The 26,250-nt window shown below is 48.6% G+C and overlaps 1 protein-coding gene across 3 annotated transcripts in view; it reads right to left on the bottom strand.

The window, feature by feature from the left end:
* Positions 1 to 26,250, bottom strand: part of LOC120058524 (lysine-specific demethylase 6A-like) — a 115,971-nt gene that overhangs the window by 12,867 nt on the left and 76,854 nt on the right. For all 3 annotated transcript variants that reach the window (XM_039007243.1, XM_039007244.1, XM_039007245.1), the window contains 14 exons: positions 25,760 to 25,858; positions 25,098 to 25,317; positions 24,456 to 24,605; positions 18,579 to 18,701; positions 18,211 to 18,288; positions 9,589 to 9,696; positions 8,950 to 9,396; positions 6,997 to 7,907; positions 5,335 to 5,464; positions 3,363 to 3,468; positions 1,916 to 2,121; positions 1,612 to 1,658; positions 1,410 to 1,484; positions 936 to 1,084 (listed from right to left, as the gene is read on the bottom strand). In XM_039007243.1, coding sequence (XP_038863171.1) covers positions 936 to 1,084; positions 1,410 to 1,484; positions 1,612 to 1,658; positions 1,916 to 2,121; positions 3,363 to 3,468; positions 5,335 to 5,464; positions 6,997 to 7,907; positions 8,950 to 9,396; positions 9,589 to 9,696; positions 18,211 to 18,288; positions 18,579 to 18,701; positions 24,456 to 24,605; positions 25,098 to 25,317; positions 25,760 to 25,858 — 2,849 coding nt within the window. The remainder of the gene's footprint in view (positions 1 to 935; positions 1,085 to 1,409; positions 1,485 to 1,611; positions 1,659 to 1,915; positions 2,122 to 3,362; positions 3,469 to 5,334; positions 5,465 to 6,996; positions 7,908 to 8,949; positions 9,397 to 9,588; positions 9,697 to 18,210; positions 18,289 to 18,578; positions 18,702 to 24,455; positions 24,606 to 25,097; positions 25,318 to 25,759; positions 25,859 to 26,250) is intronic.

Here is a 26,250-nt window from a genome sequence, read left to right as displayed (position 1 = left end):
TATGATAGGTGCAGTGTAATGTGTTGTTTTATAGGGTCAGACATAGTAGTATGATAGGTGCAGTGTAATGTGTTGTTTTACAGGGTCAGCCATAGTAGTATGATAGGTGCAGTGTAATGTGTTGTTTTACAGGGTCAGCCATAGTAGTATGATAGGTGCAGTGTAATGTGTTGTTTTACAGGGTCAGACATAGTAGTATGATAGGTGCAGTGTAATGTGTTGTTTTACAGGGTCAGACATAGTAGTACGGCGCCCCTAGAGCAAATTAGGGTTAAGTGCCTTGCTCAAGTGCACGTTGACAGGTTTTTCACCTTGTCGGCTCAGGTATTCAAACCAGCGACCTTTCGGTTACTGGCCCAATGCTCAAATACCTGGGTTAAATGCATGGGACTTAATTTGAGTCAGTGTATTTGAGTATTTCTAAATACATTCCAATATTCAACTCCTCGTCTTAAAAAATAACATTTCAATATTTACTTGGAAATGTATGTGAAAGTAACGTAGATATTTGAAAAAGTATTTGAACCCAGGTCTGGTGTTTGTGTTGCATTTAGGTGTGCATACAGTGTGTGTGTGTGTGCACAGTGTGTATGAGTGCATCTGTGTGTGTGTGTGTGTGTGTACAGTGTGTATGAGTGCATCAGTGTGTGTGTGTGTGTGTGTGTGTGTGTGTGTGTGTGTGTGTGTGTGTGTGTGCACAGTGTGTATGAGTGCATCAGTGTGTGTGTGTGTGTGTGCACAGTGTGTATGAGTGCATCAGTGTGTGTGTGTGTGTGTGTACAGTGTGTATGAGTGCATCAGTGTGTGTGTGTGTGTGTGCACAGTGTGTATGAGTGCATCAGTGTGTGTGTGTGTGTGTGCACAGTGTGTATGAGTGCACAGTGTGTGTGTGTGTGTGTGCACAGTGTGTATGAGTGCACAGTGTGTGTGTGTACCAGGCGTGCGGCTCCCAGGGACCTTCATGTAGAGCTGGACAGTGTTCATGCCCAGGATGGTGTGTCCTACGTGGCTGAGCAGGTTGCCAGCAGACACCACCCTGGCAAAGGCTGGCAGCTTACTGAGCTCCTGCAGATGCAGTTTCCACCTTGGATGAGGTCAGAGGGCAAGGGTCAGCAGTAAACTCTACCGCACAGATACACATCGCACCCAACCTCAGAGATCCTCATGATGATAACAATGCCTAATCCAAAACCAGCCCTTGTCCCTTGGTCATACCCCGTGTCTGTTTCTAAAACCAACTGGTCTGGAGATGGCTCCACATGTAGACCCTAACCAGTCTGTTTTTGGACCATGATATAATCTGGTTTATATGAAAAGGTAAATCGACTCACATTAAAAATGGTCAAACTAAAGTCTCTCGTTAACAGAACTACATAATGTTGTCAGTGAGAGTTGTGTGGAACACTTACTTCCTATCGTCAGACAGGTCGATGTTGGTGCCAAACTTGATGTGTTTGAAGGGCCCTTTCTTCCGCCACGTCGCACTGCGGGATCATGGCATATGTAGTTTAGACAGAGCAGAGCGATATCACACACAGACCGAGAGAGAGACAGACGGCCAGGGAGGGAGGGAGGGAGGGAGAGACAGACGGCCAGACAGAAACGTCTTACCTCTCTGCGTTGGCTGCCTCTGCTTTCAGCTCCATCTTCTTCTCCTCCTGGGAAATATATTCAATGTAGATTTATGTTGTCTAGTTTGAGTGACAGAGTCAGGAGAGAACATGTGAATATTCAGTGTTTGACAGGGGTTGGTCTCAGCACAGTGAACACACAGCCTTCAGAGAACAGGACCCTGCTCAAACCTCCTTGTGTCTCTAATCAACAAGGCCTTGTATTGAGAGCATTTACAATGGTGATGGTTCTCTGTGTCGGTCTGTCTGTGTGTCTGTATCCTTCACCCGCTCCCTCTACTAACCCGTAGTGATTCCTGGAAGGACGACGCCTGGTATTGGGCGTACTTGGCGATGGTGGTGTGTGACTGGCTGCTCTGGCAGCGCCACATCTTCCTGGTGCCGCTCAGGTCCCAGTTCTCATCGGTGGGCTGAGACAGCTGGGTCCGGACCTCCACCAGGTGGTCTGGGTTAGCCTCCACCAGGGTCTTAGTAGAGAACAGACCCAGGTCTGACAGAGTGGACGGGGGTGGGAGAGAAGGGTGGAGGGAGAGAGGGAGAGAGTGAGAGAGAGACGGTTGAGGGAGGGAAGACAGCGAAGGAGAGGAAAGAAGTGGGAGACAGAGAAAGGGATGGGAAATGAGGAAAAGTGGAGAGATGTGGTGTTTAGTAAACTCACAACTTGCATCTGGAAAAAATATGTCAGTGAAAATCATCTAATTTGACAGCATGGCTGAAAAGTATTTCCCAGTGCAGTAAAACACAGAGTTCAGAAGCACCCAATATCCATCCAGATATTGTGAGTTTCTAGCAGGTGCACTAGCAGCTAATTTTCTCCAGGGGCGCCATACTACTATGTCTGACCCTGTAAAACAACACATTACACTGCACCTATCATACTACTATGGCTGACCCTGTAAAACAACACATTTCACTGCACCTATCATACTACTATGTCTGACCCTGTAAAACAACACATTACACTGCACCTATCATACTACTATGTCTGACCCTGTAAAACAACACATTACACTGCACCTATCATACTACTATGTCTGACCCTGTAAAACAACACATTACACTGCACCTATCATACTACTATGTCTGACCCTGTAAAACAACACATTTCACTGCACCTATCATACTACTATGGCTGACCCTGTAAAACAACACATTACACTGCACCTATCGTACTACTATGGTTGACCCTGTAAAACAACACCTATCGTACTACTATGGTTGACCCTGTAAAACAACACCTATCGTACTACCATGTCTGACCCTGTAAAACAACACATTTCACTGCACCTATCCAGTGTGTTGATGTGGCATTCAACAGTAGAGAACTGATGGAGTGAGGGAGCCAATATATTTTCTTTGCAGCAAATACTTTACTCCACATGTCTACATTGAATGTAATGACACTCTCTGCTTGCAGGTGGTGCTGTTCTCATACATGTAAAGTTGTTCAACAGACACACACACCCCCAAGCCAGTGAATGAGTACACACACACACACACACACCCCCAAGCCAGTGAATGAGTACACACACACACACACACACACACACACACAAAGAAATGAGTGCATACAGATACACAAAGCTTTTACTACATTAAACAAAAATTCTAATGATTTCCCAAACAGGACTAGACAGAAGACTTGTATTTATTTTGCTGGAGTGGAATGCCACCAGCAGCAGTACTGTATGTAATGACGGCATATGACTGCCAGCAGTGTGTGTAACTCACCCAGTTTGAGCGCCCCGGCCAGCCCTCTGATGACAGTGACAGGGTTGGAGGGGTTGGTACAGAACTGATGAAGCGGAGGGAAGAAGGCGTCTCTCTTATTCTCCAGCTAAACACCATGGGAGAAACAGACAGATCAGAGACCACACACACACTAATGTCGAGTATAGCCAAACCACACTACCAAACTGTAACCAACTGACTACCAAATTATTTACATTTAAGTAATTTAGCAGATGCTCTAATCCAGAGCGATTTACAGGAGCAATTAGGGTTAAGTGCCTTGCTCAAGGGCACATCGACAGAGCCTTGTCAGCCCGGGCATTCGAACCAGCAACATTTCAGTTACTGGCCAAACGCTCTTACCACTAGCCCACCAGCCCGCCCCTAACCACCAGCCCGACCCTAACCACCAGCCCGCCCCTAACCACCAGCCCGCCCCTAACCACCAGCCCGCCCCTAACCACCAGCCCGCCTCTAACCACCAGCCCGCCTCTAACCACCAGCCCGCCTCTAACCACCAGCCCGCCTCTAACCACCAGCCCGCCTCTAACCACCAGCCCGCCTCTAACCACCAGCCCGCCTGTCGCCTTAAATGTTGACTTTTGACTTGAAATGCAAACTAGACCATTAGTTGCAATAAACACTAAGACCATAGAGCCCAGGCCAGCCATAGAGCCCAGGCCAGCCATAGAGCCCAGGCCAGCCATAGAGCCCAGGTCAGCCATAGAGCCCAGGCCAGCCATAGAGCCCAGGCCAGCCATAGAGCCCAGGCCAGCCATAGAGCCCAGGCCAGCCATAGAGCCCAGGCCAGCCATAGAGCCCAGGCCAGCCATAGAGCCCAGGCCAGCCAGAGAGCCCAGGCCAGCCATAGCCCAGGCCAGCCATAGAGCCCAGGCCAGCCAGAGAGCCCAGGCCAGGGGGATGACAACTACATTTACCTGAGAGAGTAAAAAGCACAGAGGAATGAAATCCCAAACAGGGTTTCTGTTAGGAAAATGTGGCGCCGGATATTTGACCGGCAACATTTTAAATTTACCGGACATTCGAGAAATCTGCCGGACCCATATGCATAACCTGATTAGGGCGTCCACCCACAAGTGCTCAGAATGACATCACATTTAGAATATGGTAATTCACATTAACAGAACATGCAAGTCGAGGATGCAACCTTAAAAAGCAATGAGTCTGATGCAACAGATCAGAACGTTTATCTTAAAATGTTAATAAGCTGTCATTTCTTCACATTATAAGCGCAGCAATGCACACAAGGCAGTAGGCTACAAGTGAATGTTTGTCCCATAATGCAACTGGCAGGAAACCACAGTGTCAAAAGGGCGCCTCTCACACAAACGGTTTCATGTGACAGAGATTCAAATATGTGTTAGAAATGTAGAATGAGAGGAGATCTAATAGGCTACTTTGAAGCAAGATAAGACATGCCTCATATGTTTTAAAATGTCCAGGTTTCAAACATTTAATTAGGCATAGCCTACTGCCTTCAGCTCATTGCAAAGTGACATGTGACACGCTGATGAAGCCTGCCTTTCTGATGAATGTTTGAGATGCAGCAGCTTCAGCAGCTCTTGAGCTGTCTGACAGCTTTTACACTCAAAGGCTCTGTATCTGTATGTTGTATGCGTGTGATAAATAAGATAATGAATATACTGTAGCCTACACACACACACCAATTTAATTCCACTAAATGATGCAAATGAACCTATAGACCGATAAGCATGAGCAGTCAAATGTATTTACATCCACTGGTATTTCCATCATTCAAGAGGCTAAAAAGACGTATTTCACAATGGGATTTTTTCTTCTTCTCCCGGACAATCGGCCAGCGGCAATTTCATTCATCTGGTTTTTCTAAAAATTAAAAATAAATAATCCAAAAGCCGGCTACTACAGGCTAACGGAAACCCTAATCCCAACATACAGACATGACTAAAAACCCTCACAGCTATTTACTCACGTAGATACTGGGTGTGGAGGGGTTGAGTTTGTCCTTCGGCAGCGAGGGTGAGGGGGGCAGGGGGGGCCGGGGCGGGGGACACTGATCAAGGAGGATACTGCTGCTGGACAGGCCATTCTTCCCCAGGTTCCTAAAGACACAGGGAGGGGGAGAGGGGGGAGTGATAGAGAAAACACCAGGTCTTAGTATAAACAGGATTTTTAAACTGTTCCAATAACAATGCTTTTTGTTGTATCTCTCCCATCTCTCCTCTGTAATTGGCTAGGTGAGACAGCACAGATGACTTTTCAGCTAATAGCAGCAGCACAAACCACCACAATGAATCTGGAGTCTAGACATGCATTGTGGAGCGGAAAACACTTAAAACAGAGTACAGATTAACTGGTACTATGGCTGTGTTTACACAGGCAGTCCAATTCAGATAAACATTAAAAAAATATATATATATATTTTTTTAAACTTTTCACAAATTAGATCAGCTTTGGAAAAAAATAAAAATAAATAATAAATCGGATGTGAAAATTAAAGACCAAATAGTGGACAGACATATTCTAATTGGGCTGCCTGTGTAAACAGCCTAATGAAGTGCTTCAGTAAGAGAAAGAAGCCTAGAGAAGCAGTTAACCAAATCTCCAATCATATACAGAGCTGTATATAACAGCTATGGCTCAGGTTGTGTACACACAAGGCTTACTGCTCAGGAACTCTACAGCCCTGTCAGTTACTGGCCACTCCCTGTAGACACTAAACAGAATGGGGACTCCAGATGTGGTAAAAACAAATAATACACCCATCCAGAAACATCCAGAAACATCCCTTAGTGCCCAGCCTAGTCACTGGTGTCCATCTGAGGACATCCCCATTGCCTATCAGATACTGCCATGTTCATCATGTCCAAGTCCTTCAGATCCACACTTTTTATTTATTTTTTAATTAACCTTTATTTAAGTCAGTCAAGAACAAATTCTTATTTTCAAAGATAGCCTAGGAACAGTGGGTTAACTGCCTTGTTCAGGGGCAGAACGACATATTTGTACCTTGTCAACTCAGGGATTCGATCTAGCAACCTTCCGGTTACTGGCCCAACTCTCTAACCACTATGCTACCTGCCGCCCCCTAATAAGCACAACTATTTGGTAACCCAGAGCGGAACTTAAACAGGTAAGGCTAACTAAGGCCTAACTAAAAGGCAAACTAATGAAAGGGGGATACCTAGTCAGTTTTACAACAATGCATTCAGCTGAAATGTGTCTTCCGCATTTAACCGTGTCAGCTCAGGGATTGGATCCAGCAACCTTTCGGTTACAAGTCCCACGCTCTAACCACTAGGCTACCTGCCGCCAACTAAAGGCTAACTAAGAGCTACAGGCCCATTAAGGCCAGGCTGGCTGGCTACAGCACAAAGACCTTCAAGAGGCAACTCAAACCACAGTTGTCTTTCTCACCAAATTAAATAAGTCATCAGCGACTCTGTAAGGCACCACAGTCAGCCACCACAGTCAGCTCCATGTGACTCAGACAGTGAACTCTAGTTAGTATGACATTTACAATGAAACACTGCATAACAACACACAGCCATCTAATGGGCATACACTCCGATCAAAACGCAAATTGGCTACAATTGAAGTGTGACTGATGTGACAGAAGGATATGATTTCCTACCTGCATGCTTTGAGCACCTGGTTGGAGCTGGGGTAGATGGATACTGAGGACCATGAGGCCAGGGCTGGCCTTCTGTGAGTCAGCTCAGTGGGATCCACCTTGACTGGGCTGCGAGAGTCCTCTAGCCCCTTACCATTGACCTGTGGGGTAGTGGTGGTACCGGTGGTTCCGCTGTTGGACGGGCTGCTGTTAAGGCTAGCGAGGTTGATGGCTGTGGGGGGGTGGGGGTTAGTGGAGCGAGGGGGGGAAGGGGTGGTGACGGACATGGCTGAGAGGGGCCAGGAGGCCACAGAGTGTTCCGACAGGGGTTTTGGACCTCCATGGTGGATGTTGTTGACCTTGATGTTTTCGTCCGTGGTGGCTCCTTGATTAACGCCACAATGATGATGATTATTATTATCATGGTTATCATCATCCTTATTATTGTCCTTTCCTCTGAGCAAGGCTGAGAGCTGAGGGTCGTCTGAACTGAGCGTGCCCGGGGGAGAGCCGGGCTGGGATTGACTCCCCGAGCTGTACGTGGTGGTCACCGCCCCCTGCTGGATGTGATTAGCCAATCCCTGTGTAAGGGCGGTGGAACTGGGACTGAGCAGTGTCCCTGCAGGGGTAGCCAATCCACTGCTGCTTCCTAAAGGCGTGGTCTCTTTGGTTTGGGCCCCTGAGGTAGTGGTGGCGGAGGGGAGGGGAGAGGAAGGGAGATGGTTGGGGGCACCGCCCCTCTGTGGCGAAGAGGAGAAGGAGGAGAGGGAGGAACAGGAGGAGGAAGAGGAGGCAGGGCAGGGCCCGGTGGAAAGTCCGACCTGATTTAGACTTTGAACACCAGGGACAGCAGCCTGGGTGGGATGGGAGGGGGAGGAAGGGTGTTCTCCGTTGGGACATGCCGAATATGAACCTGGACCTTTGTGAAGCCCCTGACGGAGAAACAAAACAGCAATGAACGTTAGAGGGTGAGACAAAACAGCAACGAACATTAGAGGGTGAGACAAAACAGCAACCAACATTAGAGGGTGAGACAAAACAGCAACCAACATTAGAGGGTGAGACAAAACAGCAACCAACATTAGAGGGTGAGACAAAACAGCAACCAACATTAGAGGGTGAGACAAAACAGCAACCAACATTAGAGGGTGAGACAAAACAGCAACCAACATTAGAGGGTGAGACAAAACAGCAACCAACATTAGAGGGTGAGACAAAACAGCAACGAACATTAGAGGGTGAGACAAAACAGCAACCAACATTAGAGGGTGAGACAAAACAGCAACGAACATTAGAGGGTGAGACAAAACATCAACCAACATTAGAGGGTGAGACAAAACATCAACCAACATTAGAGGGTGAGACAAAACATCAACCAACATTAGAGGGTGAGACAAAACAGAAACCAACATTAGAGGGTGAGACAAAACAGCAACCAACATTAGAGGGTGAGACAAAACAGCAACCAACATTAGAGGGTGAGACAAAACAGCAACCAACATTAGAGGGTGAGACAAAACAGCAACCAACATTAGAGGGTGAGACAAAACAGCAACCAACATTAGAGGGTGAGACAAAACAGCAACCAACATTAGAGGGTGAGACAAAACAGCAACCAACATTAGAGGGTGAGACAAAACAGCAACCAACATTAGAGGGTGAGACAAAACAGCAACCAACATTAGAGGGTGAGACAAAACAGAAACCAACATTAGAGGGTGAGACAAAACAGCAACCAACATTAGAGGGTGAGACAAAACAGCAACCAACATTAGAGGGTGAGACAAAACAGCAACCAACATTAGAGGGTGAGACAAAACAGCAACCAACATTAGAGGGTGAGACAAAACAAGAAAGAGTGAGTGTGAGACCAAGTCAGAGTGAAATACAGAGCGAACGAGAGTGAAAGAGAGCTAGAACGATAGAGATAGACAGACAAGAGCAGTTCCCAGAGACAGTACCATCAATATGTACCTGAGGGGAGTTGGTGTGTTGCTGGCTCTTCCAGGCCTCCTCTGCATTAATGGTACTGTTACTGCGGTGACTGGTGTTGTTGCTGGTGGGGGTATTGGTATCACTAGTGGCTGTGCAGTTGTGAGGTAGACAGTTCTGCCGCAGGTAAGGCACGTTTCTGTTACTCCTGCCACCTCCCGTTAGACCCCCCGGTAAAGTGTCTGCACCCGGTAGACCGGGTGTGTGATTATTGCCCATGGTCCCCGCCTCCTGATTACCCAGCTGTCCCAGGTGACTTAAAGATAAAGGTCCGTTGGCCATTGGCTGAGGAGTGCAGGGAGGGTGGGCTGTGGTGTGACTGACAGGTGAAGTCCGGGAGAGGGGGTGAGGCGAGGGGAGGGTGTTTGGAGACAGCGAGGGGCCATTGGGTAGAGTGGGCCACAACTGGCCTGCTGCCTGCTGTTTTACCTAGCAAATTAAAATGGAGCGATGGGAGAGAGACAGAAAAGCATCGTTAGTGGAAATTTTAAATGAAACAACGTTATACTAGAACGTCTTTTTCTTATATATAACACTCCAAATGTCTTTAAACACTGGAAGGGAATGGAGGCTGAAGTTATTCATACAGAAAGACACAGGTTCGTTTGAGTGTGTGTGTACCTGCTGTTGATGCTGCTGCATGAGGGAGAACTGGTTTTCCAGCTGATCCAGAATCTGTACCTGTGGTGGTTTCAGACTGGTCCGGTTGGTCCGGAGCTGATCCAGGAGCTAGAGGTGGAGGGAAAGGCATTTAGAACCATCCTTAACTGCTTCTAAACGCTTACGACTTGTATTCTTACTATTCAGTCCTCAAGTTGCTTTGGAAAAGGGCTGTAGAGTCTAAAATGACTCGCATTAAAACCAGGCAAAGTTGATTGACGCTCCACAGCGTCAAACACTGACGTCCTTTTGAATCCTGACTCTCTCCCCCTGTGTGTTTATACTAGAGATGTACCATTGAGCTGCAGCTCCCCCTGTGTGTTTATACTAGAGACGTACTGCTGAGCTGCAGCTCCCCCTGTGTGTTTATACTAGAGACGTACCGCTGAGCTGCAGCTCCAACTGTGTGTTTATACTAGAGACGTACCGCTGAGCTGCAGCTCCCCCTGTGTGTTTATACTAGAGACGTACCGCTGACCTGCAGCTCCCCCTGTGTGTTTATACTAGAGACGTACCGCTGAGCTGCAGCTCCCCCTGTGTGTTTATACTAGAGACGTACCGCTGAGCTGCAGCTCCCCCTGTGTGTTTATACTAGAGACGTACCGCTGAGCTGCAGCTCCCCCTGTGTGTTTATACTAGAGACGTACCGCTGAGCTGCAGCTCCCCCTGTGTGTTTATACTAGAGACGTACCGCTGAGCTGCAGCTCCCCCTGTGTGTTTATACTAGAGACGTACCGCTGAGCTGCAGCTCCCCCTGTGTGTTTATACTAGAGACGTACCGCTGAGCTGCAGCTCCCCCTGTGTGTTATACTAGAGACGTACCGCTGAGCTGCAGCTCCCCCTGTGTGTTTATACTAGAGACGTACCGCTGAGCTGCAGCTCCCCCTGTGTGTTTATACTAGAGACGTACCGCTGAGCTGCAGCTCCCCCTGTGTTTATACTAGAGACGTACCGCTGAGCTGCAGCTCCACCTGTGTGTTTATACTAGAGACGTACCGCTGAGCTGCAGCTCCCCCTGTGTGTTATACTAGAGACGTACCGCTGAGCTGCAGCTCCCCCTGTGTGTTTATACTAGAGACGTACCGCTGAGCTGCAGCTCCCCCTGTGTGTTAATACTAGAGACGTACCGCTGAGCTGCAGCTCCCCCTGTGTGTTATACTAGAGACGTACCGCTGAGCTGCAGCTCCCCCTGTGTGTTAATACTAGAGACGTACCGCTGAGCTGCAGCTCCCCCTGTGTGTTAATACTAGAGACGTACCGCTGAGCTGCAGCTCCACCTGTGTGTTTATACTAGAGACGTACCGCTGAGCTGCAGCTCCCCCTGTGTGTTTATACTAGAGACGTACCGCTGAGCTGCAGCTCCCCCTGTGTGTTTATACTAGAGACGTACCGCTGAGCTGCAGCTCCCCCTGTGTGTTTATACTAGAGACGTACCGCTGAGCTGCAGCTCCCCCTGTGTGTTTATACTAGAGACGTACCGCTGAGCTGCAGCTCCCCCTGTGTGTTTATACTAGAGACGTACCGCTGAGCTGCAGCTCCCCCTGTGTGTTTATACTAGAGACATACCGCTGAGCTGCAGCTCCCCCTGTGTGTTTATACTAGAGACGTACCACTGAGCTGCAGCTCCCCCTGTGTGTTTATACTAGAGACGTACCGCTGAGCTGCAGCTCCCCCTGTGTGTTTATACTAGAGACGTACCGCTGAGCTGCAGCTCCCCCTGTGTGTTTATACTAGAGACATACCGCTGAGCTGCAGCTCCCCCTGTGTGTTTATACTAGAGACGTACCGCTGAGCTGCAGCTCCCCCTGTGTGTTAATACTAGAGACGTACCGCTGAGCTGCAGCTCCCCCTGTGTGTTTATACTAGAGACGTACCGCTGAGCTGCAGCTCCCCCTGTGTGTTAATACTAGAGACGTACCGCTGAGCTGCAGCTCCACCTGTGTGTTTATACTAGAGACGTACCGCTGAGCTGCAGCTCCCCCTGTGTGTTTATACTAGAGACATACCGCTGAGCTGCAGCTCCCCCTGTGTGTTTATACTAGAGACGTACCGCTGAGCTGCAGCTCCACCTGTGTGTTTATACTAGAGACGTACTGCTGAGCTGCAGCTCATGGCCTGCTTTCTTTCTCCTGTTATAAAATGTGCGCCTATTCCATAACATGGGGCTTGTGAAAGCTGACCTTTTCTACACGAGAGGATCCAGACAAGAAAATCGTCATGATATCGTCTAAAACCTGAACAATGTAAGCTACAAACTACACTGAACAAAAATATAAACGTAACATGTAAAGTGTCAATCACAGAAATGTTCCATTTGCACAAAAAGCTTATTTCTTTCAAATGTTGTGAAAATGTGTTTACATCCCTGGCAGTGAGCATTTCTCCTTTGCCAAGATAATTCATCCACCTGACAGATGTGGCATGTCAAGAAGTTAATTAAACAGCATGATCATTACACAGGTACACCTTGTGCTGGGGACAATAAAAAGCCAATAAAATCTGCAGTTTTGTTAAACAACAGATGTCTCAAGTTTTGAGGGAGCGTGCGAATGGCATGCAGACTGCAGGAATGTCCACCAGAGCTGTTGCCAGAGAATTGAAAGTTAAATTTATCTACTATAAGCCGCCTCCAACGTTGTTTTAGAGAATTTGGCAGCACATCCAACCGGCCTCACACTGAAGACCACGTGTAACCACGCCAGCCCAGGACCTCCACATCCGATTTCTTCACCTGCGGGATCATCTGAGACCAGCCACCCGGACAGGGTGAAACTGTGGTTTAGCACAACCAAATAATTTCTGCACAAACTGTGAGAAACAGTCTCAGGGAAGCTAATTTGCGTGCTCTTTGTCCTTGCCAGGGTCTTGACCTGACTGAAGTTTGGCGTCGTAACCGGCTGCAGCGGGCAAATGCTCACCTTCGATGGCCACTGGCACACTGGAGAAGTGTGCTCTTCACAGATGAATCCTGGTTTCAGCTGTACCAGACAGATGGCAGACAGCGTGTATGATGTCATGTGGGCGAGTGGTTTGCTGATGTCAACAATGTGAACAGAGTGCCCCATGGTGGAGGTGGGGTTATGGTACGGGCAGGCATAAGCTACGGACAACGAACACAATTACATTTTATTGATGGCACTTTGAATACACAGATACCGTGACGAGATCCTGAGGCCCATTGTCGTGCCATTCATCCGCAAACATCACGTCATGTTTCAGCATGACAATGCACGGCCCCATGTCGCAAGGATCCGCACACAATTCTTGGATGCTGAAAATGTCCCAGTTCTCCCATGGCCTGCAAATTCAGACATGCCACCCATTGAGCATGTTTGGGATGCTCTGGATCAACATGTCTGACAGTGTGTTCCAGTTCCAGCCAATATCCATCAACTTCGCACAGCCATTGAAGAGGAGTGGGACAACATTCCACAGGCCACAATCAACAGCCTGATCAACTTTATGCGAAGGAGATGTGTCGCCCTGCATGAGGCAAATGGTGGTCACACCAGATACTGACTGGTTTTCTGATCCATATCTGTGACCAACAGATGTATTCCCAGTCGTAAAATACATAGATTAGGGCCTAATGAATTTATTTCAATTGAATGATTTCCTTATATGAACTGTAACTCAGTAAAATCTTTGGGGAAAAAATATAAACGCAACATGCAACAATTTCAGTGTATTATGTCACCATTATGGAAAGGGGAGACTCTCACAAACACAATAGTGTCGGTTGTTTCGCTCTACGACACCCACACATTTTATGGAAATCCTGATTTTGAAGAGGTCTTCTCACAAAACCAAGTGTCCAGACCAAAGCTACAAACCGATGTCACCAATAACGAATAGGGACACTCTCAAACACAAAAGGTGTCGTTTGATCTGCTCTGCGGCGCACACAGGCCTCAGGGGGCGTCGTCTGAAGGTAACCCAGAACCAGTGGTGTAAAGTACTTACGTAAAAATACTTTCAAATACTACCTTAAGTGGTTTTTTTGGGTATCTAATTTACTATTTATATATATATTTTTACAACTTTTACTACACTATATTCCTAAAGAAAATGTACTTTTTACTCCATACATTTTCCCTGACACCCAAAAGTACTCATTACATTTCAAATGCTTAGCAAGACAGGAACATGGTTCAATTCACAGACATCAAGAGAACATCCCTGGTCACCTCTACTGCCTCTGATCTGGTAGACTCACTAAACACATCAAGAGAACATCCCTGGTCATTCTTACTGACTTTGTCTGGCAGACTCACTAAACACAAATGCTTCATTTGTAAATTATGTCTGAGTGTTGTAGTGTGCCCCTGGCTATCTGTAAAAAAACAAGATTGTGCCGTGTTGGTTTGCTTAATATAAGGAAGTTATTTATACTTTTACTTTTGATAGTTAAGTATATTTAAAACCAAATACTTTTACTCAAGTAGTATTTTACTGGGTGACTTTCACTGAGTCATTTTCTATTAAATGATCTTTACTTTTACTCAAGTATGACAATTGGGTATTTTTCCACCAGTGCCCAGGACTGGGCTGTACAAATTGAAAAAATGTAATTGCGGCTAAAATGAGCCAAAAATAACGTGACAAAACATGGGTCTAAAATATATAAATACAAAAAATATAAATTCTTATATCTCTCAGATATAGGATAAACACTTTAAAACATTGTTCCTGATGATTTATTTTTTGACTGTCTGTTTTGCCATTTATAAATGTGTTATTCAATGCGCTTCTATGGGCTATAGAGGTAAAGGCCAAATAAACTCAGCAAAAAAAGAAACGTCCCCTTTTCAGGACCCTGTCTTTCAAATATAATTCGTAAAAATCCAAATAACTTCACAGATCTTCATTGTAAAGGGTTTAAACACTGTTTCCCATGCTTCTTCAATGAACCATAAACAATTAATGAACATGCACCTGTGGAACGGTCGTTAAGACACGAACAGCTTACAATTAAGGTCACAGTTATGAAAACTTAGGACACTAAAGAGGCCTATCTACTGACTCTGGAAAAACACCAAAAGAAAGATGCCCAGGGTCCCTGCTCATCTGTGTGAACGTGCCTTAGGCATGCTGCAAGGAGGCATGAGGACTGCAGATGTGGCCAGGGCAATAAATTGCAATGTCCGTACTGTGAGACGCCTAAGACAGCGCTACAGGGAGACAGGACGGACAGCTGATCGTCCTCACAGTGGCAGACCACGTGTAACAACACCTGCACAGGATCGGTACATCCGAACATCACACCTGCGGGACAGGTACAGGATGGCAACAACTGCCCGAGTTACACAAGGAACGCACAATCCCTCCCTCAGCGCTCAGACTGTCCGCAATAGGCTGAGAGAGGCTGGACTGAGGGCGTGTAGGCCTGTTGTAAGGAAGGTCCTCACCAGACATCACCGGTAACAACGTCGGCTATGGGCACAAACCCACCGTCGCTGGACCAGACAGGACGTCATATGGCACTGAGCCCAATAAACCAGTGGAGGGGTTCTGTGTCAGTACCCTGACAGAGTCAATAAAGTAGGAATTGAAGGCTATTGCTATTTCGACTGCATCCTGTGTTAGATTGTTATTCACCATGATTTCTAGTCTTTTTGCAGTGTTACTATGGTCTTTCCCTGTTAACTTTTTTAGATTCTCCCAGATCAATTTAGAATTTCCCTTTGCTTCACCAATTATGTTAATAAAAAAAGTTTGCCTTGGCCTGTCTGATTTCTTTCATCACCTTATTTCTCAACATGGTAAACCTACGTCTGTCATGCTCTAATTCGGATCTAAGGGCTATTTTTATAGCATAATCTCGTTCTTTCATCAATTTCCAGATTTCTCCATTTAGCCAAGGAAGAGTGAAATTTTGGCCAGGTTTGGATTTGATTTTCTTTAGGAAACCATTTATTGTAGTCTGGATTGTGGATAGAAAAACCTGACTATCAGCTTCCACGTCTGACAAGAGATCATTCCAGTGAATTCACTCTTAGGTATTTCGGCTTTCTAACAGTAGAAAGGTTAAATCTGCTCTTAGACAGCTTTCTGGCTGTAAGTGTCAGATTATGATCAGATAGCCCAGTAACCATATTGAATGATTTAGTTACTCTCTCTGGTTTATTACTGAACACCAAATCAATCTGTGTTTTAGAGCAACAAGTCACCCTGGTTGGTCCTTTAACTAGCTGTGTAAGGTCAAAGGTATTAGTGATCCGTTTGATGGTTTTCCTACAAGACTTGTCTTCATAATTAATATAAAAAACCTCCCATTAAGATGACCTCTTTCCCAAAATCACATTCCCGAAGCATGTTATTAAACTGATCAACACACACACTTTTGGTGGAAGGTGGCCTATACATTCCAATAAGGGTAAAAGACATTTGGGGAGACAGTGTAACGTTCAGTACAGTCTAGTTCATTATCACATGACCACTCAATTTGTTTACATCGGATATGTTCTTTAATGTAAATCATCACACCCCTCCTCTTCCTTCAATCCCGTCTCTCCTAAAAAAGATTGTAGCCAGGCACAATCAAAGCAGCATATGGAGAGTTTTTAATGGAGCCATGTCTCTGAGAGGCAGAGTAAGTCAAGGTTGGAGTCTGTGAGTAGATGTTGAATTTGATCACTTTTTGGAATGACACTACGAATGTTCAAGTGCCCCCCTAGTAGTTGGGTCCCAGATGACTCGAGAGGGATTGACACATTGAAAAAAGTTAATTTGTCTGTGTTTTCTGACGGCTGGGTTTAGGCCATTTTGTTTGGTTTTGATTAGGGGCAGTTCGGTAGCGCAATTAACAATCCCTCCCACCTGAACTGGATGCGGTGAACTAATTAAAACAGCTTGCGTATCAGAAGCAGAGTCAGGGATCGCATATAGCGACTTTGGTATGTTTGAAGAGTCAAAATCTATCCTGGAGCTGGGTGAGTCGAGAGAAACCATGGGACCATAGCACTCACCCACTTCCACAGCGGCGATGATCGGGGCGGCAGGGTAGCCTAGTGGTTAGAGCGTTAGGCTAGTAACCGAAAGGTTGCAAGTTCAAATCCCCGAGCTGACAAGGTACAAATCTGTCGTTCTGCCCCTGAACAAGGCAGTTAACCCACTGTTCCTAGGCCGTCATTGAAAATAAGAGTTTGTTCTTAACTGACTTGCCTAGTTAAATAAAAATAAAAAAGGTTAAATGTAAGTCGCTCTGGATAAGAGCGTCTGCTAAATGATTTAAATGTAAATGTAATGATCAGTGGACGAGGCCATCCACTGCTTTCCACTCCGGTGAGTATCGCTGGCTCGGTGACGTTAGGCCTAGGATTGAGTTTCACATCCCCGGAGAGCAGGAGGGTAGTGAACAGGTAGTTTCCATTAAATGTTGGACTTGTGTTTGTTACACCTAAACGGTTCAGTGGAATAGGGAGCGAGGTAGACTTGGCCATTATTCAGAACATTATGGTATGCTGTGTACTGTCCGCTCCCGTGGAACGGAGAACCAATGTGTTGGGTGTTGATATTCTCCGGCAGTAGATTTGTGTCATCCCAGCAAGGACGCACTGAGATTATCAGTAGAGCAGCTACATAACTGACAATCATGGCAAAGTACTGGAGATAAGACATAATTGCACTTTAACTCTTTGCATGAGTTACTTAGCTGGGGTCGGCGTACACCTGATGTTTTAGATAAAATAACAGCCTTCGTATGAGAAGCGGCACCTGCCGCACCACCCTGTCTTCAGTCCGCCATTATCAGAAAGGAGCCAGCGAGTAGCGATGTTTGAAACATGGTCTGGGGCGGTGTGTCACAGCATCATCGGACTGAGCTTGTTGTCATTGCAGGCAATCTTAATGCTGTGCGTTACAGGGAAGACATCCTCCTCCCTCATGTGGTTCCCTTCCTGACATGACCCTCCAGCATGACAATGCCACCAGCCATACTGCTCGTTCTGTGCGTGAATTCCTGCAAGACAGGAATGTCAGTGTTCTGCCATAGCCAACAAAGAGCCCAGATCTCAATCCCATTGAGCACGTCTGGGACCTGTTGGATCGGAGGGTGAGGGCTAGGGCCATTCTCCCAAGAAATGTCCGGGAACTTGCAGGTGCCTTGGTGGAAGAGTTGGGTAACATCTCACAGCAAGAACTGGCAAATCTGGTGCAGTCCATGAGGAGGAGATGCACTGCAGTACTTAATGCAGCTGGTGGCCACATCAGATACTGACTGTTACTTTTGATTTTGACCCCCCCCTTTGGTCAGGGACACATTATTCCATTTCTGTGGAACTTGTTCAGTTTATGTCTCAGTTGTTGAATCTTGTTATGTTCATACAAATATTTACACATGTTAAGTTTGCTGAAAATAAACGCAGTTGACAGTGAGAGGATGTTTATATATATTTTATATATATAAAGTTTATATATATTTTTATTTTTATACCTACAGGGGCCCTAAAATTCACAATCAAATGGCTTCATCATCTTAAAACAATTCCATATGTTACCTTAGTAGATATTGCAATTTAATGGCTTAGACATACAGGGGTTAACAAATACAGTTCAAGGTCTGACTGACAGAAAATAACCCACCTGTAGTCTCTGTGGCGTTAGGTACCAGCTGGGGATCTGCTGTTGTACCGGATTTTTTGTCCACAAGTCCACACCACTCTGTGCTCAGAGAAAAGAGAGATGCTCGTCAATGTACCTTGTAAACGTTTCAGCGTCATTCCTTTTTGCGTTCACCAGTTGTGTGATGGAGTGGACAGTTCCCAGGCTTTAGTACCCGAGCTGGATTGTTGTCATTAGGCACCAAATGGATGGAAACTTACTGAAAAAGTGAGGGACTACCTGGACTTGTCCAATAAGAAACACTCACTTTAGTTATCCGTTGAAACACATCTGAATGAATATGACCCTGGTTTAGGGTCAGTTGGGCTGGGTAAAAGACTGAACCCTACCTTCGCTGGGCTGGTGGTGCGTTTCCTCTTGGCAGGGCTGGCCTGACTGTCAGTGTGGCTGGGATGGGGAGAGACCTGTGTCTGTACCTGGCCTCCCTCACCACCCTGGTGGGGCTTACATACCTGGAGGGGGAGGCAGGAGTGGAGAGGAAGGTTATAGAGGGAGACAGGAGAGGAGGGGGGAGGCAGGCATGGAGAGGAAGGTTATAGGGGGAGGCAGGAGAGGAGGGGAGGCAGGAGTGGAGAGGAAGGTTATAGGGGGAAGCAGGAGAGGAGGGGAGGCAGGAGTGGAGAGGAAGGTTATAGGGGGAGGCAGGAGAGGAGGGGAGGCAGGAGTGGAGAGGTAGGTTATAGGGGGAGGTAGGTTATAGGGGGAGGCAGGAGTGGAGAGGAAGGTTATAGGGGGAGGTAGGTTATAGAGGGAGGCAGGAGAGGAGGGGGGAGGCAGGAGTGGAGAGGAAGGTTATAGAGGGAGACAGGAGAGGAGGGGGGAGGCAGGCATGGAGAGGAAGGTTATAGGGGGAGGCAGGAGAGGAGGGGAGGCAGGAGTGGAGAGGAAGGTTATAAGGGGAGGCAGGAGAGGAGGGGAGGCAGGAGTGGAGAGGTAGGTTATAGGGGGAGGTAGGTTATAGGGGGAGGCAGGAGTGGAGAGGAAGGTTATAGGGGGAGGTAGGTTATAGGGGGAGGCAGGAGAGGAGGGGGGAGGCAGGAGTGGAGAGGAAGGTTATAGGGGGAGGCAGGAGAGGAGGGGGGAGGCAGGAGTGGAGAGGAAGGTTATAGGGGGAGGCAGGAGAGAGGGGGGAGGCAGGAGTGGAGAGGAAGGTTATAGGGGGAGGCAGGAGAGGAGGGGAGGCAGGAGTGGAGAGGAAGGTTATAGGGGGAGGCAGGAGAGGAGGGGAGGCAGGAGTGGAGAGGAAGGTTATAGGGGGAGGCAGGAGAGGAGGGGAGGCAGGAGTGGAGAGGAAGGTTATAGGGGGAGGCAGGAGAGGAGGGGGGAGGCAGGCGTGGAGAGGAAGGTTATAGGGGGAGGCAGGAGAGGAGGGGGGAGGCAGGAGGGGAGAGGAAGGTTATAGGGGGAGGCAGGAGTGGAGGGGTATGGGGGGGCAGGAAAGGCAGGCGAGGAGTTATAGGGGGGAGGCAGGAAGGAGAGGAGGGGTATAGGGGGGAGGCAGGAAAGGCAGGCGAGGAGTAGGGAGGGTATAGGGGGGCAGGCGAGGAGTAGGGAGGGTATACGGGGGAGGCAGGAAGGAGAGGAGGGGTATAGGGGTGAGGCAGGAGAGGAGGGGTATAGGGGTGAGGCAGGAGAGGAGGGGTATAGGGGTGAGGCAGGAGAGGAGGGGTATAGGGTGAGGCAGGAGAGGAGGGGTATAGGGGTGAGGCAGGAGAGGAGGGGTATAGGGGTGAGGCAGGAGAGGAGGGGTATAGGGGGAGGCAGGAGAGGAGGGGTATAGGGGTGAGGAGGGGAGGCAGGAGTGGAGAGGTAGGTTATAGGGGGAGGTAGGTTATAGGGGGAGGCAGGAGTGGAGAGGAAGGTTATAGGGGGAGGTAGGTTATAGGGGGAGGCAGGAGAGGAGGGGGGAGGCAGGAGTGGAGAGGAAGGTTATAGGGGGAGGCAGGAGAGAGGGGGGAGGCAGGAGTGGAGAGGAAGGTTATAGGGGGAGGCAGGAGAGAGGGGGGAGGCAGGAGTGGAGAGGAAGGTTATAGGGGGAGGCAGGAGAGGAGGGGAGGCAGGAGTGGAGAGGAAGGTTATAGGGGGAGGCAGGAGAGGAGGGGAGGCAGGAGTGGAGAGGAAGGTTATAGGGGGAGGCAGGAGAGGAGGGGAGGCAGGAGAGGAGGGGAGGCAGGCGTGGAGAGGAAGGTTATAGGGGGAGGCAGGAGAGGAGGGGGGAGGCAGGAGTGGAGAGGAAGGTTATAGGGGGAGGCAGGAGTGGAGGGGTATGGGGGGGCAGGAAAGGCAGGCGAGGAGTTATAGGGGGGAGGCAGGAAGGAGAGGAGGGGTATAGGGGGGAGGCAGGAAAGGCAGGCGAGGAGTAGGGAGGGTATAGGGGGGCAGGCGAGGAGTAGGGAGGGTATACGGGGGAGGCAGGAAGGAGAGGAGGGGTATAGGGGTGAGGCAGGAGAGGAGGGGTATAGGGGTGAGGCAGGAGAGGAAGGGTATAGGGGTGAGGCAGGAGAGGAGGGGTATAGGGGTGAGGCAGGAGAGGAGGGGTATAGGGTGAGGCAGGAGAGGAGGGGTATAGGGGTGAGGAGGGGTATAGGGGTGAGGAGGGGAGGCAGGAGTGGAGAGGTAGGTTATAGGGGGAGGTAGGTTATAGGGGGAGGTAGGTTATAGGGGGAGGCAGGAGAGGAGGGGGGAGGCAGGAGTGGAGAGGAAGGTTATAGGGGGAGGCAGGAGAGGAGGGGGGAGGCAGGAGTGGAGAGGAAGGTTATAGGGGGAGGCAGGAGAGAGGGGGGAGGCAGGAGGGGAGAGGAAGGTTATAGGGGGAGGCAGGAGAGGAGGGGAGGCAGGAGTGGAGAGGAAGGTTATAGGGGGAGGCAGGAGAGGAGGGGAGGCAGGAGTGGAGAGGAAGGTTATAGGGGGAGGCAGGAGTGGAGGGGTATGGGGGGGCAGGAAAGGCAGGCGAGGAGTTATAGGGGGGAGGCAGGAAGGAGAGGAGGGGTATAGGGGGGAGGCAGGAAAGGCAGGCGAGGAGTAGGGAGGGTATAGGGGGAGGCAGGAGAGGAGTAGGGGGGTTATAGGGGGGCAGGCGAGGAGTAGGGAGGGTATACGGGTGAGGCAGGAAGGAGAGGAGGGGTATAGGGGTGAGGCAGGAGAGGAGGGGTATAGGGGTGAGGCAGGAGAGGAGGGGTATAGGGGTGAGGCAGGAGAGGAGGGGTATAGGGGTGAGGCAGGAGAGGAGGGGTATAGGGGTGAGGCAGGAGAGGAGGGGTATAGGGGTGAGGCAGGAGAGGAGGGGTATAGGGGTGAGGCAGGAGAGGAGGGGTATAGGGGTGAGGCAGGAGAGGAGGGGTATAGGGGTGAGGCAGGAGAGGAGGGGTATAAGGGTGAGGCAGGAGAGGAGGGGTATAAGGGTGAGGCAGGAGAGGAGGGGTATAGGGGTGAGGCAGGAGAGGAGGGGTATAGGGGTGAGGCAGGAGAGGAGGGGTATAGGGGTGAGGCAGGAGAGGAGGGGTATAGGGGTGAGGCAGGAGAGGAGGGGTATAGGGTGAGGCAGGAGAGGAGGGGTATAGGGTGAGGCAGGAGAGGAGGGGTATAGGGTGAGGCAGGAGAGGAGGGGTATAGGGGTGAGGCAGGAGAGGAAGGGTATAGGGGGAGGCAGGAGAGGAGGGGTATAGGGGGAGGCAGGAGAGGAGGGGTATAGGGGGAGGCAGGAGAGGAGGGGTATAGGGGGAGGCAGGAGAGGAGGGGTATAGGGGGAGGCAGGAGAGGAGGGGTATAGGGGGAGGCAGGAGAGGAGGGGTATAGGGGGAGGCAGGAGAGGAGGGGTATAGGGGGAGGCAGAAGAGGAGGGGTATAGGGGGAGGCAGGAGAGGAGGGGTATAGGGGGAGGCAGGAGAGGAGGGGTATAGGGGGAGGCAGGAGAGGAGGGGTATAGGGGGAGGCAGGAGAGGAGGGGTATAGGGGGAGGCAGAAGAGGAGGGGTATAGGGGGAGGCAGAAGAGGAGGGGTATAGGGGGAGGCAGGAGAGGAGGGGTATAGGGGGAGGCAGGAGAGGAGGGGTATAGGGGGAGGCAGGAGAGGAGGGGTATAGGGGGAGGCAGGAGAGGAGGGGTATAGGGGGAGGCAGGAGAGGAGGGGTATAGGGGGAGGCAGGAGAGGAGGGGTATAGGGGGAGGCAGGAGAGGAGGGGAAGGGAAGAGAGGAGGGGGTCAGAGCAGATGCCACAATCCTGACAACAACGTAAGTGATACTTCTAATCAGGAATCTTAAAGCCAAAAAAATGTGTGAAAGTCTTTTTTTCTTGGCAAGAGGAATGAGATGAATTTTAATGTGAGAAACATAAGGAACAAAAATATGTGGGTTACAGCCATTTGCCATCAAACCTTTGGTGCCAAAGTAGTTTTAATGTCAAACGCTCATCCAAGACAAAAAGACAAGACATGCAAGTTGACAATGAATTACATATTCATAGTCACTAACAGAAATCAACAGCATATCAGTAGTTTACATTCATCCTGTACACGTCATGTCAAACAGCTAGTCAGGGTGAGGAGATGGGGTGAGTGAGAAAAGGAGTTGACTTATGACCTGTACTGCTGTATTAGGAACCACACCTAGTAAATCTACTGTATTAGGAACCACACAGAGAATTACACCTAGTAAATCTACTGTATTAGGAACCACACAGAGAATTACACCTCGTAAATCTACTGTATTAGGAGCCACACAGAGAATTACACCTAGTAAATCTACTGTATTAGGAGCCACACAGAGAATTACACCTAGTAAATCTACTGTATTAGGAGCCACACAGAGAATTACACCTAGTAAATCTACTGTATTAGGAGCCACACAGAGAATTACACCTAGTAAATCTACTGTATTAGGAGCCACACAGAGAATTACACCTAGTAAATCTACTGTATTAGGAGCCACACAGAGAATTACACCTAGTAAATCTACTGTATTAGGAACCACACAGAGAATTACACCTAGTAAATCTACTGTATTAGGAGCCACACAGAGAATTACACCTCGTAAATCTACTGTATTATGAGCCACACAGAGAATTACACCTAGTAAATCTACTGTATTAGGAGCCACACAGAGAATTACACCTAGTAAATCTACTGTATTAGGAGCCACACAGAGAATTACACCTAGTAAATCTACTGTATTAGGAACCACACAGAGAATTACACCTAGTAAATCTACTGTATTAGGAACCACACAGAGAATTACACCTCGTAAATCTACTGTATTAGGAGCCACACAGAGAATTACACCTAGTAAATCTACTGTATTAGGAGCCACACAGAGAATTACACCTCGTAAATCTACTGTATTAGGAACCACACAGAGAATTACACCTCGTAAATCTACTGTATTAGGAACCACACAGAGAATTACACCTCGTAAATCTACTGTATTAGGAGCCACACAGAGAATTACACCTAGTAAATCTACTGTATTAGGAGCCACACAGAGAATTACACCTCGTAAATCTACTGTATTAGGAACCACACAGAGAATTACACCTCGTAAATCTACTGTATTAGGAACCACAGAGAATTACACCTCGTAAATCTACTGTATTAGGAGCCACACAGAGAATTACACCTAGTAAATCTACTGTATTAGGAGCCACACAGAGAATTACACCTAGTAAATCTACTGTATTAGGAGCCACACAGAGAATTACACCTAGTAAATCTACTGTATTAGGAGCCACACAGAGAATTACACCTAGTAAATCTACTGTATTAGGAACCACACAGAGAATTACACCTAGTAAATCTACTGTATTAGGAGCCACACAGAGAATTACACCTAGTAAATCTACTGTATTAGGAGCCACACAGAGAATTACACCTAGTAAATCTACTGTATTAGGAACCACACAGAGAATTACACCTAGTAAATCTACTGTATGTGAGCTTAGTGTTTGTGAGGGAGATTCTCTCAACTCCTTTGGTTTGTCTGCACTGATTCAAAACATTTCTAGACCGGTCGGGTGAATGCAGATATTGCTAGAGGGCATCCACTGTATTTCAACTATACTGAGTTTGCAGATCAGTGCCAATGAGAGGAGGAAGACGAGGAAAGATATAGGCTATTAAGATGCACCAGGACAGGTTAGTTTAGGTAGTAGTAGTAGTAGCAGGGGTTTGTTAGCTGGGTGTTACATTATCTGGGGGGGTCTCTAGAGGTCTCACCTGCTGCTGCTGTGCCTGTGGCCCTGGGCTGCCTGCTGCAGTGTTCAGGCCCCCCTGTCTGGAGGTGAGCTCAGCGGGGATGGGCAGGCTCCACGCCTCCTCAATACTAGGAAGCATGTTACCACCCTTCCCCTCCGCAACACTACCTGTCTGAGGGTTACACAACCCAGCCGATAGGAGGAGGGGGGAGGAAATGGCATAAAGACACATTTCAGTACTGCTCTACGTTATGGTAGGACAACCCACTGACTGAGCACCTTGTTACACTAGAGGTAATTGCACATGAAATACAGCCTCTTCGGGGAGATGAGATGAAGTAATGGTCAATGCTATGAGATGATGTCTTACATTACTGGTGAGAATGTGTAGTATCACATCACAATGAGTCAAATACAAAACTGAATCATCACAGCCTGTACAATAAACAGGGATACACACATGATTAAAACACAACTCTTTCAGAGAGCGAATCATGTCCTTGGCTTTAAAACACGTACATACACTGCAACACAACACACAGCACTACGTTTAACAGAAAACAGCCAGTCAAATCATTTGTTTCTGCTTGGTGTGTGTGTGTGTGTTTACATATCTCTGCATGTGTGTATGTATCCCTCCCTCTCTCTCTGCGTCCCTGCCTACCTGCAGCAGCTTAATGCGGTGTGTGAGGGCAGCGGTGTTGGTGCAGGCCTTGCTGCGCGTGGCGTTGATGTAACACTTGATGGCGTCGTGAGGCTGCCCGCAGGACTCGTAGAGCGTGCCCAGGTCCATCCAAGCAGCCGCATGACTGTGGTCCAGCTGCACTGCACAGATGTACGCCTGCAGAGCGTCCATAGGCTGGTTCTGCTGCTGGTACAGAACACTGGGAGATGGAGGGGGAGGAGAGAGAGGGCAGGAGGGAGAGAGAGGGGGGAGGGAGGGAAGGAGAGAGGGGAAGGAGGGAGAGAAGGAAGGAGGGAGAGAGGGGAGGAAGGAAGGATGGAGGGAGGGTGAGGGAGGGGGAGAAAGGAGAGGGAAGGAAGGGGGAGGGAGAGAGGGGAGGGAGGGAAGAAGGAAGAGAGAAAGTGAGAAAGAGCAAGTGATGGGGAGAGGGGGGAGTGCATGGAGTTTTTAGTGTCCTCTCTCCCTCGGGTGGCCACACGCCAAGTCTATCCATATTTAACTCTAGGGACCACTACCTCCCTCCTGTTGCCATGGCCAACACCTACAAGCCTTCAGATTGAGCAATCCTTCAAGACTTCTCCAAGGGTCCTACAGACAGATGATAGGTGAGTACACGCTGGCTGCAGTGAGTCAGGTCTTACCCTATGGAGCACCAGGTGTCAGCGCTGGCCTCAGACTTGTCAATGGACTGTCTGTAGGAGATGAAGGCATCCTGGACTTTCCCAATACTGGAGTAGCACCTGGAGAGAACACACATTATGCTTAGTACTATCAATATGAGTATGAAGAGAGAGATACTGTCAGACCGTCAGAGAGACCGAGAGGGGAGAGACCGAAAGAGACCGAGAGGGGAGAGACCGAAAGAGACCGAGAGGGGAGAGACCGAAAGAGACCGAGAGGGGAGAGACCGAAAGAGACCGAGAGGGGAGAGACCGAAAGAGACCGAGAGGGGAGAGACCGAAAGAGACCGAGAGGGGAGAGACCGAAAGAGACCGAGAGGGGAGAGACCGAAAGAGACCGAGAGGGGAGAGACCGAAAGAGACCGAGAGGGGAGAGACCGAAAGAGACCGAGAGGGGAGAGACCGAAAGAGACCGAGAGGGGAGAGACCGAAAGAGACCGAGAGGGGAGAGA

This window comes from Salvelinus namaycush, chromosome 13, assembly GCF_016432855.1.
Source record: "Salvelinus namaycush isolate Seneca chromosome 13, SaNama_1.0, whole genome shotgun sequence".
Lineage (NCBI taxonomy): Eukaryota > Metazoa > Chordata > Actinopteri > Salmoniformes > Salmonidae > Salvelinus > Salvelinus namaycush.
The sequence above is the reverse complement of the archived record's forward strand: the minus strand, read 5'-3'. Positions and strand labels throughout refer to the sequence as shown.